General features: G+C 38.3%; 1 protein-coding gene across 1 annotated transcript in view; it reads right to left on the minus strand.

The window, feature by feature from the left end:
- Positions 1 to 16,799, minus strand: part of LOC107574210 (ALK tyrosine kinase receptor-like) — a gene marked incomplete at its 5' end in the record, with an annotated part of 84,278 nt that overhangs the window by 20,103 nt on the left and 47,376 nt on the right. Inside the window, 10 exons of the mRNA XM_016260669.1 lie at positions 1,744 to 1,834; positions 2,039 to 2,225; positions 3,562 to 3,675; positions 4,616 to 4,771; positions 6,120 to 6,218; positions 6,311 to 6,481; positions 7,787 to 7,928; positions 8,583 to 8,693; positions 8,883 to 9,030; positions 9,760 to 9,925. Coding sequence (XP_016116155.1) covers positions 1,744 to 1,834; positions 2,039 to 2,225; positions 3,562 to 3,675; positions 4,616 to 4,771; positions 6,120 to 6,218; positions 6,311 to 6,481; positions 7,787 to 7,928; positions 8,583 to 8,693; positions 8,883 to 9,030; positions 9,760 to 9,925 — 1,385 coding nt within the window. The remainder of the gene's footprint in view (positions 1 to 1,743; positions 1,835 to 2,038; positions 2,226 to 3,561; positions 3,676 to 4,615; positions 4,772 to 6,119; positions 6,219 to 6,310; positions 6,482 to 7,786; positions 7,929 to 8,582; positions 8,694 to 8,882; positions 9,031 to 9,759; positions 9,926 to 16,799) is intronic.

Consider the following 16,799-nt stretch of genomic DNA (forward strand, 5'->3'; position numbering starts at 1 on the left):
GGGGTCTTACATCTGCCCTTATCTTCACCTTCCTAAATTCCCCTGTGACCACCATCTCTCCACCTGACCGAGGTTAGGTGGGGAATTTCCTGCGTTATAGTCACCTATTCTGGACCTATTAGGTTTGGTTGGTTCTACGGCTTCATAGTGACCATCTTACTGATGGTCCGGTCTAGAGGCTTCTTCGGACAGAGCTCCGATGCAGGAACCATGGTGGGTGAGTACGATCCATGTCTAAATATATGTGTATATATATAAATATATATGTATGTGCTAATGAACTGGTGGTTGTGTGTATACCCTTCTGCTAGTTTCTTTGCAGTGTTTCCCAGGACCTGTGTGTTTCTGTCCCTTTTTCTAGGGTAGTTCCTCAATGGGCACCCCCGCTGCTGGGTTCAGAAACCGGGTGCTCGACTTTCAGTGTTTATTTCACTCGTCGATATATGTCCAGAAGGTAAGTAAAGCCGGGTTTCGGCTTCATAATTCCTGGATCATGCGGCCATAACACAGGCTTCTGCGGGAGCCTTTGTGATTATCAGGCCCCCGGCGCGTAACTAATTTCCTGGACGTCCGGGCTGGGGTTACGCTTTCATGCTACCCTGACTGGTCTACCGTATCTGGGTCGCCCTGAGGGGTTTTCCCGATCACCAGGATATCCTCTTGAAGCATCACCCCCCTCACCATTGAGGGTTACACTGCGTCCTCTAGGTTTCTTGCCATGCTGCGGACGCAAGCTTCAGACGAAGAAGTGAATGATGTGTAGCTCCCGGCGCCGATTTATACTCTAGTCGCACCGGTAGTGACGTCATGGCTGTCGCCGGCCAACGAGTTGGTGTTTTTTCAATGTATGCTTCAGACACGGGTCACGACGAGGCGTTCCCCATAGCGACCCCTAGAGGACGCAGTTCGAAGTTCCCTACTCAGGGAACCATGGTTACATAAGTAACCCGATACGTTTTGCATGAATAGCAAGAGTGCAAATGTGATTTTATACAATAGTTCAATAAATAAGTTAACAATGTGTGTTATTGCTAAATTTTGCCAAAGAAAATATTACCTATAAAAGACACCACAGAACTGTTGTGCGTCTGTGAGCAACATAGTGGTGTTCAGTTTCTGAATGAATCCTCGCTTTGAACGAATCATGTGAACCAATGATTCAAAGGCCCGTTGATAGAACCATTTACTTCATTCCTGACTGAATCAGCTGTTTGAACGAATAGGTTGAATGAATGACTCATAAAGACGTTTAACGCCACCTGCTGGCAGTTTTAGTTTCTTAGAGTAACATTTAATTTATTAAAAATAATAATTAAATAAATAAACATTAAAGGAATAGTTCAACAACAAAAAAATAAATAAATTATGTCATCATTTACTCACCCTCATGTCATTACAAACCTGAATGTCTTACTTTTTTTGCATAACATGGAGGTATTTTGAGGACAAAAGCTGTTTTGGTTACCAGTGACTTTCATTGCATGAACAGAAAATACCAAAAAAACTGATGTTTCTCAAATTATGTTCTTTTATGTTCCATATTATGTTAGGCCAATGTAGCCTAAACGTTTAGGTATATATATATATATATACATATGTATATGTATGTGTGTGTGTGTGTGTGTGTGTGTGTAAGAGACCCAAATCAGTGTGTTCATGATTACAACAATTAATCAAAATATTAAATACCAGTTTACAAGATCAAGCAGCATAACAGACTGTTTATATAGTTGCAGATCTTACCTTTACAGCCACCTGCATTGGGCTGGGTTCCCCTGGTATCCCTACGGCTAGTCCTTCATAGACCTCACCAAATGCCCCATGACCCAAACCTCTACAAACAAAGCATACATCATTGTTACTTACTGTATTTTGTCAATAATACCACTCCATGTATTTCACACACAGGTTCAGACCTCACTTGTTAGAAGATTAATTTTCATCAACTGTACAGTATGAAGACCCTTCACAGTCAAACAACATGCCAGCACATAACACTTCTTCAGCCCAGCTGTAGAGAATTAGAGACGCTCCTAACCTGGTGAGGGAGATGTTACGCCGTGGCACCTCCTTCAGGTCATTGATGGAGGCGGTCTTCCCTCCAAAGCAGTAGTTTGGATTGTAGTCGGTCATGATAGTAGAGGCTCTCAGTTTGCTCAGCTTACAGTCGGGACTCTGTAGCTCAAGCTGGATAGACTGGAGCTCGGTGTGTTTACGTCTGTACACTGAAAGATAATCAGCACAGCATGATGTTTTTTGTTTGCTACGAATCTGCATAATGGGACTGTTGGCATTGCCAATGTTACATTCAAATTGAATCTGGAAATAAACTATTAAACTGCTGTAAAATAACCAGTGTTATTATTTTTTGTTTGAGGCCCTTTTAGACAAACTACGTGGGACGCTAATTTAATTTGTGTTGTCATCGGTTTTATTACAAAATCAGATTTAATAATAAAAAGCTCTTTTCTCTGTATTTTTAATCATTTTAGTGAACTATAACAACCGTGGTGGTGACATTTAATTGCAAATCTGTGGATAACTACATGAGAAAAACACCTACAAACAGTTTTCACAAACAGGCATGTAAGTCCAAGTTTGGTGGGCTTGACCCAGGCAGTAAACACATTAGTGCAACATGTGGAAGTGATTTATTCATAAAGTGGTAATCGACAACGCTTGTCAGAGCCCAGTTAACAACCCATTTATCACCTAGAGTCTGCTACTACAGTGTAGATGGACAGATGATGTGTTAGGTGACATGGCACAGTGTGTGTGTGTGTGTGTGTGTGTGTGTGTGTGTGTGTGTGTGTGTGAACCTGTAGTTAATGCATTGAGCAAACAAGATGCTAAACAGGACAGCTGTTGTAGTGGGACAGCACCCATCCATCCCAATAATTATTTTTGCAAACATATTTTAATATTTCAATCAACCAATCAATCAATCAATCAATCAATCAATCAATCAATCAATCAATACCTCAATCAATCAATCAATCAATCAATCAATCAATCAATCAATCAATCAATCAATCAATCAATCAATCAATCAATCAATCAATCAATCAATCAATCAATCAATCAATCAATCAATCAATCAATCAATCAATCAATCAATCAATCAATCAATCAATCAATCAATCAATCAATCAATCAATCAATCAATCAATCAATCAATCAATCAATCAATCAATCAATCAATCAATCAATCAATACCTGTTATTGGGCACTTTTGGTCATGAAATAAAGTACATTTCTACAATGGCATCAATATTGCTGTGGCATGAAGCTACATCGACACCCATAGGTGTCAGTATATACTGTCCAAGACAATCTATCTATCGCCATCATATCAGCCAGAGAAGCATAAAATACGCAACATATTATTATAGAATTTCCTGTGATCTGTCTGCAAGTGCAGGCTTACCAATTCTCTTTCTAATACCCAAAAAAGTAGCAAAAAGCTTCCCCAAATGACTTGGCTGCAGTAGTATGTTTTGGTAAGCCTCTGAGACTCCATGAAACTATGCTCATAAAAAGGATTTGACATGGTCTACTTACTGATCATAACGCCAGAAACGGCCAACAGTAATGCAGCGATTAGGGCGGAGGTTCCCACAGACAGACCCAGTGCCAGATGAGACAAAGACGGCTGGGCGGGCAACATAGGCATCACTACACAAACACACAGCAACAAATATACAGTTTACATGAATCAGGCAGAACTCAGCTGAGCTATTCACATTTAAAATGGTTAACTCAGGACCTTTTTTTATTTTTTATATGTGTTCATGTCAGGCATCACATCAATTCAAACCAAAAGGAAACCTAGGTGCCCTTGAATGATGAATAAAAATTTTATAGATTCTGTCTCGCTATTTATATATATATATATATATATATATATATATATCTCCCCCCAATACCGCATACCAATACGACATACTTCTGACAAGCAGTATTAAGTAGCATATTATGGCTCATGGCTCTGATGTAAACTGTGCTCATTGAGTGATTTAATGGGGCTTTAACCTGTAATTAATAAGATTTTAACCTACTGATTAGCAGAGAGTTGAAAAGCTTTGTGAAAAATCTTTTTTTTTTATTTATCTGATGCAATTTATTTCATATTTTTCTCGCCTATTTCTTGAAAACCTGTCAAAGTGTTTACACTTTTAGAGCTTTTTTAAGAGCTTTGACATTTTGATATTAGCATGTAATTAGCATGAACTCATGGGAATTAACTAACTTATTGACTTAAACACCTATGAAGTTCAAAACTGAAAAAGGGAATTTCAAACCATTTGCATATATGAACAGATGTGTAAAACATTCTGAATTAATAGAACAGCAGCTAGCTAGATGCGCAACAGTGGGGAGTGTTTTTATCCTTTTTTTTAGAACACGCTGGCAAATGGAGCTACAGTTGACAGTGATGACCTCTGCCAGAGAGACTGCAAATGGTAGAGAATTGAACTTGGCTTTACAGAGGTAAGTGCCGCTCTTGAGAAATAACTTTGTCATTGCGAGAACACTCTTCCCAGACATTAATTTTACCATTTTATGAGACAGCTGTTCATCAAATGGTGGTGGAGTGTGTTATGAATGAACTAACCGGTAGAGTTGATGCAGGACACTCCATCTGGGGCCAGTGAGAGCTCTTCATCACAGTAGCACACCGTGCCCTCAGAGGTCTCGTGGCAATCTCCTGACTCACAGTGACTGCAGTTCTGCACTGGGTTGATAATAACTTCACCGTCACCTTCCATGCCTGGAAATGACATTACCGTATCATACTTATGCGATGGTGAAATGCAGTAGGAAAGCTTGAGGCTTATAATCAGAAGGTTGTTGGCTTGATCCCCACAGGGGTGAGTTCACCATTGTGCCCTTAAACAAGGCACCTTAATCCAGGTGTTTCCAGGGGGATTGTCCCTTTAATATAGGTCCTGTAGTTTTCTTTTTGGAATTGCTTGACCATAGGCCTCATTGATCTGAGCTTACGCACCTCAGTTTTTGAGTGAAAAAAAGTTGAATCATCTAAAAAAAAAACTGAGGTGCATAAGCCCAGATCAGTGAGGCATACAATCAAGTGCATCTAAAAAGATATATAAAACACATCCTAATTGAAATAAAACAAGTTGATAAAAGGATTGATTTCAATATTAGGTAACAGTATAGTATAACAAGAGATTTATAAGCAATTTGTTGTACACCAGTCATTTTTGACCAGGAACACCAGAAGTTTAGGTACAAACTAACTATAGAGATACACTATACCACTAACAGCCCTCTATCATCCAGACATCTGTTTTCCAAGACGTTTGTTATTGGCACCTGAATATTTCACTGCAAATTAATTTGTATGTTCCCATTAAACTTTCCGCAGAAATGTGAAATTGGTTCTTGAAATTAATGTAAGCCCTTAATTTCAATGAATTTCATGTCGTCCTGACTGCATCCTAATTTGTGTACTTCTAGTATGCTCTAAAAGTACTGAATGTACTTTATTAGTGCTGGGAAAATATAATTCTGAGTTCATAGGTAGACAGTATGCCCGTATTGAAATGTCGCCACATTTAAGTGTGAATGTTAGCAGCAAGTTAAATGTATTCTCTTAAAATTAATTAATACTTAACTGCTAGGTTTATATATTTAAAAGCTGCAATAGCTATACTGTAGCTTTGGCCTAATATGTCTTGCTATTCTTCTTCAACTGAAAAAGTTTTTTAGTGCAAGGGATTGTGTGCAATGTCAGCACAAAAGCATGCAAGACGTTCTTTGAAAATACAACAAAAGGCAGTCTACACCATCTGGCCCTTTTGACTTATTATCATCAATGTACCATGATTTGGGACACACTGATCTTAATCTTCCATCATATATAATATGGACAGCATATGCATACCTGGATTCACCAGAAACTCAAAAGTGTACACGTTTAGTATTCACATTGACATTTCATGCCATGTAGCCAAATGGAAGGGGCTATCAGACTCTGATGCTGGATGACAGAATAATCTTATAAACTTCATACACTAGATTATAGAGGACATAGGATAAGTGCATGGTGTATAGTACATAAATTGGGACACGACTAAAGAATCTGTATTCTATACCTTTGAGTGGCTCCAGGTACATTTCGCCATCAGGACTTATAAATGATGTTCCATCATCTCCATCCTTTCTGGGATCATTATTGTACCAGGCACTGCCCCCTATGGCCATGGAGGTGAGAAACATTAGCAAAATGTAACAAAACTTAAACAAAGAGAGATATAATATAAACAAGGCTAAAATTTGGTCTAACCTCTGTATCCTCCACCTCCTCCACCAGCCGTGCAGGCCCCTCCACCGCCTCCAAAACCTCCTCGAGTTTTCCAGCCCATGACTTGACAGGGTTCTCCACCCTGACCTTCCAAAATGAGTGGTCTACCCCCTTGAGGAACAGGAGCAGTGTCATTCCAGCCTCCACCACCGCCTGGAATCCACAAAGCCACACAGATCATAAAAATGGCATTAAAAGACACTTGTGCCCCATTTCAGTTTCTCTGCGTGGCTAATTAATTTCACAACAGTTGACAATATAACTTTTTTTTTCTTTATCTCCATCCTCCAACAGATCTATGAATGCAGTGGCACAGAGATTTCTCAAGAGAAAATAGTCTCCTATGAACATCCCGATTCCTCTAAAGCAGGTCAGTGCTGTTGCTTAGCATGAAAATGTTCAAATAAAAATGTGGCAAATTATTTCAGACGTCAAAGCTGTCCCATTTTGCTAACTCTCTAATGGTTTCTTAGCAGCACATGCTTTGCTGGGGGAAAAAAAAAACTAATAAAAACAAGAAAAAAACACTCAAGTTTTGAATGCAGAACATTTTTAGAGACAACTTCCAACAAGGAAAGCAAGATTGGAAGGATCGATGGATTCATCATTGCTAGATGACTGTTCTGAGGGCTTTTTTTTAGGGTGGTTACTAGGGTGTTCAGTAAGGTTGCAAGGTGATTATTAAATGTCTGTACATATCCTAATGGAAATGATGCAAACATATTGAATAGAATTAAGAGTGAAGATTTTGTAAATAGAGCACATTAGGGGAGCTGGCCTTTGAAAAGAGTGCCGCTGATAGAAGCCATACTGAGTGCTCGGCAGGACACAACCAAAACACCCACAGCACAATGACATGCAGAAACTTGATGAACAGACACATGTGCCATCAATTGCGTAGTCTTGAAAGCAGAGCACACTATTATTACTGTACTGTTGTTATCATCTTCCAATCAGTTAGCAAAAAAGCTTATAAGCACATGGCTTTTTTGTTGAATAAATGTCAAGAATATCCAAGATCCAGTATTCTAAGACTAATTTCCCACCTCAGTCTTATTCAGACAATGCTACAAAGAATTTGAAGAAACCACGTCAAAAATCATATTCAATCTCAGACTGAATAAAGGACTATTTTGAAGCCTAGCAGAAAATACAATTATTATGTCCATTTCCAGGAAGGAAAAAAGCCTGGGGGAAGCATTTTTTTTTGTTTCACCATTTCAATCAAACCTGACATCCTGGTAAACAAAAACATAGCTCCAACTATCCACATGTAGTAAAAAAAAAAAAAAAAAAAACTTTTCTTCCCTATTTTCAATATGTTCTGCTTCACTGCTATTGTGAGTATTATTCTACTCCAGTAAGAGTAATACACACTAGTTCAGTAATGCTAAACATTTGCCAAATTCATTTATAATACAGTCAATCTGTAATTTATTGCACAACTGTTGAGGTTACCTGCAGCGCCTGATTTTCCATTGCGGCCAGGGATGCTGGGATCCCTGTCCATCACTTCCTCTGGGGTTTCTGATTGGCTGCTGTAGCCACGGCCTCCACCTCCAGCAGCAATGAGTAGCGGAATGTGGACTCCATTCACCACCTGTAACCAATGGAAACATTAACAATGAAACTATTTTAACAGTGTAAAACTTCTGATTGTCGCTAAAACGTGAGGTGCCATGATGCTACTGTGGGGTTGTCAGGGTGTTGCTATGCTAAAGTGTTAGCATGTTACTGTGTAGTTGCTGCTGTGCTCAGGGAGATTGCTTACTGGCCCGCCCTCATTCTGTACATATGGACCATGCCTTTCTTCTATTTATGGCTTTGCGGGCTTTCTCATCAATTAGTATTGGTGAAATGGAACCTGGTTTGCAATACTCTACATGGGCAGAAACTGAAAATAAAGAAAACTGAGGGATAATTCACCCAAGAGTTAACATTTTATTCATCAGTTACTCACTATCAAGTTGTTCCAAACATGCATGAGTTTCTTTGTTCTGTTGAACACAAAAGAAGATATTTTGAAGAATGTTGGTGACCAAACAGTTGATGACAGCCATTGACATCCATAGGATTTTTATTTATTTTTTCTGTGGAAGTCAATGGCTACCGTCAACTTTTTTCAAAATTCTGATGATAGTATTTTCATTTTTGGGTGAACTATCCCAAATAATCCCAACTAATAGATGTACACATATTTAAATGTACAAATGTTGGAAATATCCAATTTAAAATGCATTTTATATAGTGTTACCTTGAAGACATAGGTGCCTCCTCCTCCTCCACCACCGCCTCCCTTAAGCTGGGTCTTGTTTATGGATGGTCCTTGCTGTTCCCTGCAGATCCGGTCCATAGTAGGCACCATCTAAGGCAGATCACAAAAAATAAAATAAATAAATAAATGAATGGACGAATGAATGATAAATGAATGAATAAATAAATGCAATGCAATGAAATGAAATATCATATGTGATCCTTTCAGGCTTAACTAGAGTTTTTTTTGTTTTGTTTTAAACAATAGCACAGGGATGTATTGGTAGAAAGGATTACTCACATTAGGGCAAGCGTCCTCTCCTTCCTGTCCCACTAGAATATACAGCAGCTCATCCTTCTGTAACAGGAAGTCTCCGGTCATGTACACCCCATGTGACTTGTGGACAGCCTGCACACTGCGTCCACCAGCTGCTCCATACACCGTGATCCTAAATTCAAGACAAATACGTAAGCAGTCATTTAGCAGCTGCTTTCATCCAAAGTAACTTATAGTGCACTTATTACAGGGACACTTTTCCTTTAGTGACCAGGGGTTAAATGCTTTGCTCAAGGGCACAATGGCGATGGTCCTTCACTCATTTTTTACAGGGATCAAACCAACAATCTTTTAATTACAATCCTTGACTTTTAGTTGCTACACCATCATAGAACTAGGGATGACATGAAAGCTCTGTTCCTAAACCTAGGAAGCTACCTTGCAGTAGTTTCTCACTACTCCATCAGCCATCTTGGATGGATTGTTTAAGCTGCATTTTTATTTTTTCTTCCCCACAGAGGCTACTTACAATGCCGGCCAAATTAGATATTTCATCAGACAGCATAATATTACCTTCTGAAACAGCATTTGTGTCAGAAGCATGTCTTAAAATGTTATCTAGGCACGCAGCTGTAAAACTTTGCTAAGCGAATGTCATCATCAGTCTGGGTTCTACTGAAGCAATGCAACTGATGAAATGGGTTTTCCCATTCCTCCTGCTCCACAGACAACAATTTACCTAAATGACCTGACAGGCTTAATAACAGGCAGCAACTGTGCCGAAGAAGAATGTTTTCCCATTTCATGGTCGAAAAAGTAACTACTAAACTCCTAGATGCTCAACACAGTAGGATATTTTGACTTGTGGTGGACAGGACATTATGTGTGTGTGTGCGTGCACCTGTATTTCCTTGTCTCTGGGACCCGCCACATCTGGATGCCCTTGAATGGTCCCTTAGTGCCCACAGTGACATTGACATTGGTGTTGCGGTAAGAGTTACTGCACTGAGTCGGCGTTGGACCATCTTGTCCTGTTGCTCCGCAGGTGTGGAATATCCACTTGACAGCTGAAAACACACACAAATTCCCACACATACAGCAAATGTACTATTAGATTTGTAAAATAAGAATTCTCCATATTCAGAGAGAAAAAAAAATCAGCACTATTGTTTTGGTGTAACACGTCGACAAAACAAGTCTGCAATCTTTCAGGTGGACTTAAAAAAAAAACAAGGAGGGAGAGATGCTATATGATGTGTTTGGTTGGCTGGGCTGTCAAAAAGCCATGGGCAATTTATGATTTTTCTCTTCTTAGCTGGAAACCTGTAGAGTGTCTTTCACATACCTGAAAATAGCACCATGCAGAGTTCATTCATTGCTAAATGTCAAATTCTTATTCATGAGAGGAATTAGGTTCTGATTGAGTTCACTTCACTAATACTGACAGCATTCCAGTAAGATATACTAGGCTCACATCCAATGGATTCTAAAGGTTAAAGTGTATTCCAGGTGTGTTCACGGTGTGTGTGTGTTTGTTCACTGCTGTGTGTGCACTTTGGATGGGATAAATGCAGAGCACTAATTCCAAGTAGGCCTATGGATCACCATACTTGGCCACATGTCACGTCACTATTTATTGTCTTTGATTGTAGTGTCCTACAACAGTGGACGTTTGCTGCATAGCCTAGCGAAAAAGAAGTACACTTTCGCATACTTTTGAAAAGAGAACTTCTTACGGAAATGATATACTTGAATAAATGTCTGGGTAACAAAAAAATCAAAAAGGTTATATAAGCGATTTAAAATGAATCCACATGCATCAAGCAATTTAACTCAAGTCTTGTGAAGAAATGCAATTGGATGTAAATAAAACCCTAAATTAAATCAGTTTATCACACAAGGCAATAATATCTCTTCACAAGACTTGGATTAAAGTGCTTGAATTAAAACAAATAATGGCACCTTATTAAGCTTTTTGGATCTTTTATGTTTCACTTGGACTTTCAGTGGAGGGACAAAAACCTAATTTCATTAAAATATCTTAATTGGTGATTCAAAAGTTTTCTCAGGGTAAGAAAATCATGGCAGAATTTTAATTTTTGGGTGAATTATCCCTTCAAGTGCAAACTAGATGTTGTTTTTTTTTTTTTACAATTTGATGCATGTTAACACACTTTCAGGAGACAATTAAAATCAATTGCAATTAAAATTGGGAGCGGAAATTTCTATTATTGAGTCACTGACAGCACACAAATTAAAGAGCACAGACGCAGCCAGCTCATTTATATAATGACCAACGCAATCGCAAACCAGCAGAGATGATGATAATCAGGTGCGGGTAATCTACTAACAATACAGGCACAAAATGGGTTAAGACATGCTTTTTAGTGGGTGTTAAATAATAGTGCAAATATATTTTATTATATTAAAAAATTATATAAAAAAAAGTCACCTTGCAGGATTCATTTTAATATTCTCCTCTCAGAAATTTCAGTTCAAAAAGGCAAACTCCTACAAATGCATATGCAATAAGGTTAGCCACATAAATAACTGTCCACATTTTTGAATCGCAATTTTTTTTAGTCACCTTGCAGGATTCATTTTAATATTCTCCTCTCAGAAATTTCAGTTCAAAAAGGCAAACTCCTACAAATGCATATGCAATAAGGTCAGCCACATAAATAACTGTCCACATTTTTGAATCGCAATTTTTTTTCACTGCGTGTCTTTGTGCTGGTGCAAGCTGTTAGTAAATCTGGCCCTAAATGTAATATCAAATAACAAAATCACAATCAAATACTTGTGCTTCATTATGTGAGTCAACACGTCAAAATAAGTGTACTTTTTTTTGTTTTTAAATATGACAAAAGACTATGGAAATGTAATGTTATTACAAAGTGCATTTTGTACTCAAGTGTGTACAGAAAAAGTAATGAAAGTGTACTGTCTTTAAGTATGCTTCGATGGTTTTCATTTCATTAATATAATCTGCAAGTAAAGTTTTTAAAAATATCTACTTTTAAGATTTGAAGTATACACTTGAAGTGTACATTCAATATAAAATATTGTTCACTTCTCTTTCACAAGGGTAGATTGGAGGTTGGAACCAATCAAAGGGCAACCAATCCTGTTTTGATATTAATTACCAGAACAGATTGGGATCAAGGTGAGAAATACAAAGTCTCTTAGGTGTAAAAATATCAGACCTCTTTCCATGCAGTGATGTTATTCTAGTCAAGTCTGCAAATAAAACATCCGGATAAAAGTTTATTTCCTTGCCAGGAACCCACAGAGATCTGTAATTAGATCTGGGGATAAAGGAAGGTTTGAGTTGTAAGAGAGGTTTGCACCAGAAAAAAAAATATTTCCTTTTATTAGAGTTTTTGAAGGTTTGATTGGTGGAAATGGCTGAGTCATCGGAAGCTGAGCGGCATGCATTATGAGGTTAGCGGCCCATCTCTTTTTTCTCATCAGAAGAAGCAATCACGCAGACAAAGTCAGAGGAAGTAATCAAGGAGACAAAGGCCGAGGGAGCTGATCTGACAGAAGAACATGCTCCCTCTCTCTACAGCGCTGTAGATTTGAGTCAGCGCAAGGTAAACTCCCCCATTCAACTTTACTTGCCAAAATGAAATACCATGGTGGCAAAGGGAGAAATCGATACTGGAGGAGGGACAGGGAGAGGGCAGGAACATAGAAGGTAAAATTAGAGATGGCAAGAGGAAAAGCAGAGACATGACAGAAAAATTCAATAGTTGCACAATTCATCAAACACATCAAAACATTTTCAAAGCTATATCAAGATGTTATTCTAGTCAAGTCTGCAAATAAAACATCCAGATAAAAGTTTATTTCCTTGCCAGGAACCCACAGAGATCTGTAATTAGATCTGGGGATAAAGGAAGGTTTGAGTTGTAAGAGAGGTTTGCACCAGAAAAAAAATATTTCCTTTTATTAGAGTTTTTGAAGGTTTGATTGGTGGAAATGGCTGAGTCATCGGAAGCTGAGCGGCATGCATTATGAGGTTAGCGGCCCATCTCTTTTTTCTCATCAGAAGAAGCAATCACGCAGACAAAGTCAGAGGAAGTAATCAAGGAGACAAAGGCCGAGGGAGCTGATCTGACAGAAGAACATGCTCCCTCTCTCTACAGCGCTGTAGATTTGAGTCAGCGCAAGGTAAACTCCCCCATTCAACTTTACTTGCCAAAATGAAATACCATGGTGGCAAAGGGAGAAATCGATACTGGAGGAGGGACAGGGAGAGGGCAGGAACATAGAAGGTAAAATTAGAGATGGCAAGAGGAAAAGCAGAGACATGACAGAAAAATTCAATAGTTGCACAATTCATCAAACACATCAAAACATTTTCAAAGCTATATCAGTTGACTGAATCAAGGGAAGATTGATGTGCAGCTTAATTTCCTTTTGAGTTTAAACAAAACAAACAATAGAACTTGAGAAAGCTTTACTAGAGTGTGTCTGGAAGAACATATTTGTGTTTAATTATTAACTGTCTTGAGCAGTTGTGGTTTTGAACAGCTCAGAAATGGCAGGTTAAAACTAGACATAGGTGGTAAGACCAAGATATATTTTTATATGCTGTACGTCTTATTGCTGGAAAGCCAACTGAAAAAATGGTGTGTATAGAATAAATAACCATGTGGTAATGCCCAATCCAGTAAATTATACTTATTATTCATAACTTGGGTAACACTTTACAATAAGGTTCATTAGTTAACTACATTAGTTAACATGAACTAATAATGAACTGCACTTATACAGCGTTTATTAATCTTTGTTAATGTTAATTTCAACATTTACTAACACATTATTAAAATCTTGTTAACATTAGTTAATGCACTGTGAACTAACATGAACTAACAATGAACATCTGTATTTTTATTAACTAACGTTAGTGAAGATTAATAAATACAGTAACAAATGTATTGCTCATGGTTAGTTCATGTTAGTTAATACATTAACTAATGTTTATCTAATGAACCTTACTTTAGTGATAATTGCTAATGCATCAAGCATTTATGGCTATCTATCATTTTTATTTTAATTGGCAAAGCTGTAACATCTAAGCCTGATGCCTTTGCATTTCATGAGGATTTTTTTCACTCTTTGACATTTCCATCACCTCCCATCATACAGTTTTCATGTGGGGGGGTATTTTATGGACAGGCCCTCTTGGAGCTTAAACATGCAGAATATAGAGCAGTTTGGGTAAAACATATATTGTCTATATAATTTTATACCAATTGCATTGTCCAGTTCTTGATTCTGGGCTGTGCGGTGTTGATTGTGCAGCTATGAAGTAGTCCAGGATTGTTAAACGCATAACACTGGCAAATCAATTTTCAGTTTTGGGCTGCTTTAAAGAAGATATTTTATTGGTGGCACAAGGTTCAGAAAACCTGAAAACCACATACATGTGTTGACCATGGTATAAGCATAATTACTGAGATCATTGCATTATTGAAAATCAATGCATACTGTCATGGGTTAGGAATTCAAAGAATTCTTCAAAATCTCAGAGGGATAAAATATCTGACAGAAACAAATATTTAAGCATTTGTCTTCAAAGAGTTTCTAGACAGTTTTATTTTAATTACGAAGTATGTTATACTTGTACTTATCGGACATAAAACACTGACTACCACAACTCCACAAAAGTAGATAACCACCACCAGTGGTGTCAAGAGTTTAGTTCATATTTCTTAATTACTATGACAAGCCACACAAGCTTCTGCATTGTTTCAGTTGTCAACTCACTGTGAAGACAAATCATCCTGTTCCCCCAAACGTAGCTGCTCAGACAATACTGTGAAAAATGCTACCTCTCATGATCGCCATCCCTTAATCATCGCTTTAAAAATACTCATCTACTCCCACAAAACTCCCGCACCACTCCGAGTTGGCATCATTCATCACAATCTGGACTCCCTGTTGCAAGCGCCTTCCCATGATGCACCCTGCCGAAGGTTTATTATCTGTCGTCCCATTTTAGGAATCAAGAAGGAATTTGATTTGTTAAAATCATATCTCTGAGACACCCTGCCTTGCGTCTCATGCAAAAATGAGAACAATTTTTTATCTTTCACAATTAACAGACTAAATCAAATAATTCAGTAGTTACTTAAGAAGTTGTGTTTAAAAAATACAAAAATGCATTATTTAGGTACACCTTGATAGTACTGGGTTGGAAGCCCTTTTGCCTTCGGAACTGCCTTAATTCTTTACAGCGTAGATTTAACAAGGTGTTGGAAACGTCCTTCAGAGATTTTGGTCCATATTGACCTGACAGCATCATGCAGATTTTGTAGATTTATTGGCTGAACATCCATAATGCGAATATCCCATATTACACCACATCGCAAAGGTGCTCTGCTGGACTGAGATGTGTGACTGCGAAGGAAAGTGCAGTGTGCTCTTTGTCATCATGTTCAAGAAACCAGTTTGAGATGATCTGTACTTTGTGCCATGGCCCATTATCCTGCTGGAAGTCGCCATTATAAGATGGGTAAACTGTGGTCATAAAGGGATGGACATGATCAGCAACAATACTCAGGTAGGCTGTGGCATTTAAATATTGTATAGTTGGTAAAACGTACTAAAAATACTCCCCACACCATTACAACACCACCAGCAGCCTGATACGAGGCAGAATAGATCCAGGCTTTCATGTTGGTTATGCCACATTCTGACCCTACAATCCGACTGTCTCAGCAGAAATCTGGTTTCATCAAGCCAGGCAACATTTTTCCAATCTTCTATTGTCCAGTTTTGCTGAGCCTGTGTGAATTGTAGCCTCAGTGTCCCGTTCTTAGCTGACAAGAGTGGCACCCAGAGTGGTGGTCTTCTGCTGTAGCCCATCTGTTACAACCACTCGATTGTAACAAGTGGTTACTTGGGTTACTGTTGCCTTTCTATCAGCTCGAACCAGTCTGACCGTCCTCCTCTGTCCTCTGGCATCAACAAGGCATTTTCACCCACAGAACTGCTGCTCACTGGATATTTCCTCGTTTTCAGACCATTCTCTGTAAACCCTAGAGATGGTTGCTCGTGAAAATCCCAGTAGTTCATCAGTTTGTGGAATACTCAGACCAGCACCAATAACCATGCCACATTCAAAGTAATTTAAATCAGCTTTCTTCCACCTTTCTTCTGATGCTTCAGCAGATCTAGACCATGTGTACAAGCCTAAATCACTGAGTTACTGCCATGTGATTGGCTGATTAGAAATTTGCGCTAATGAGCATGTATGTATCTATGTATTTGCCATTTTTATCTATATTAATTGAAAAGGGAGGACCAGAAATCATGGTGAGAAAAAGATCATAAAATGCTCTGTACAATACACACAATTGTTACTTTTTATGAAATAAACTCTTCCAGATGCCAGTGCTATACTTGGCAGGCAGTCATCCTATATAGAAATCGAACCACTTGTAGTGTAGTTCATTGATTTTTGTTGATCACAACGTTATTCTTTTGTTTTGCACTGCTCATTTGCAGTCTAGACACGGTGTCATATGCAATGTGACTGTCTTAGGGAAGGATTTTCAGTTGGATTTATCAATGCATAAATTAGACAAATAGAATAATGCACACCGCTTACGTGCTTTCAAATGAAGCATAGAGTATACATTTAAAAAGTGACATTCTACATTTTACTTTCAAAAATGGACATAATACGCTACTTGTAATGCATTACCTATAACATTAATGTGTTGTAACCACTAGGCCATGTGATGTCTCTGACTATTCATGTATTTTTAATTCCATTATGGATGGCAAGTTATGAGTGGTTTGACTGCAGCAGCACACACTGCAGAAGACAACTTTGGCTGGTGGTCAAAGACAAGATTTCTTGAACTATAGAAGAATTGTAATCCTTTGATCCAGGGAGAACTGTCACTCAGCAGTTTTTTTTTT

Source organism: Sinocyclocheilus grahami, unplaced genomic scaffold, assembly GCF_001515645.1.
Source record: "Sinocyclocheilus grahami isolate Dianchi unplaced genomic scaffold, SAMN03320097.WGS_v1.1 scaffold2146.1, whole genome shotgun sequence".
Taxonomy (NCBI): Eukaryota; Metazoa; Chordata; class Actinopteri; order Cypriniformes; family Cyprinidae; genus Sinocyclocheilus; species Sinocyclocheilus grahami.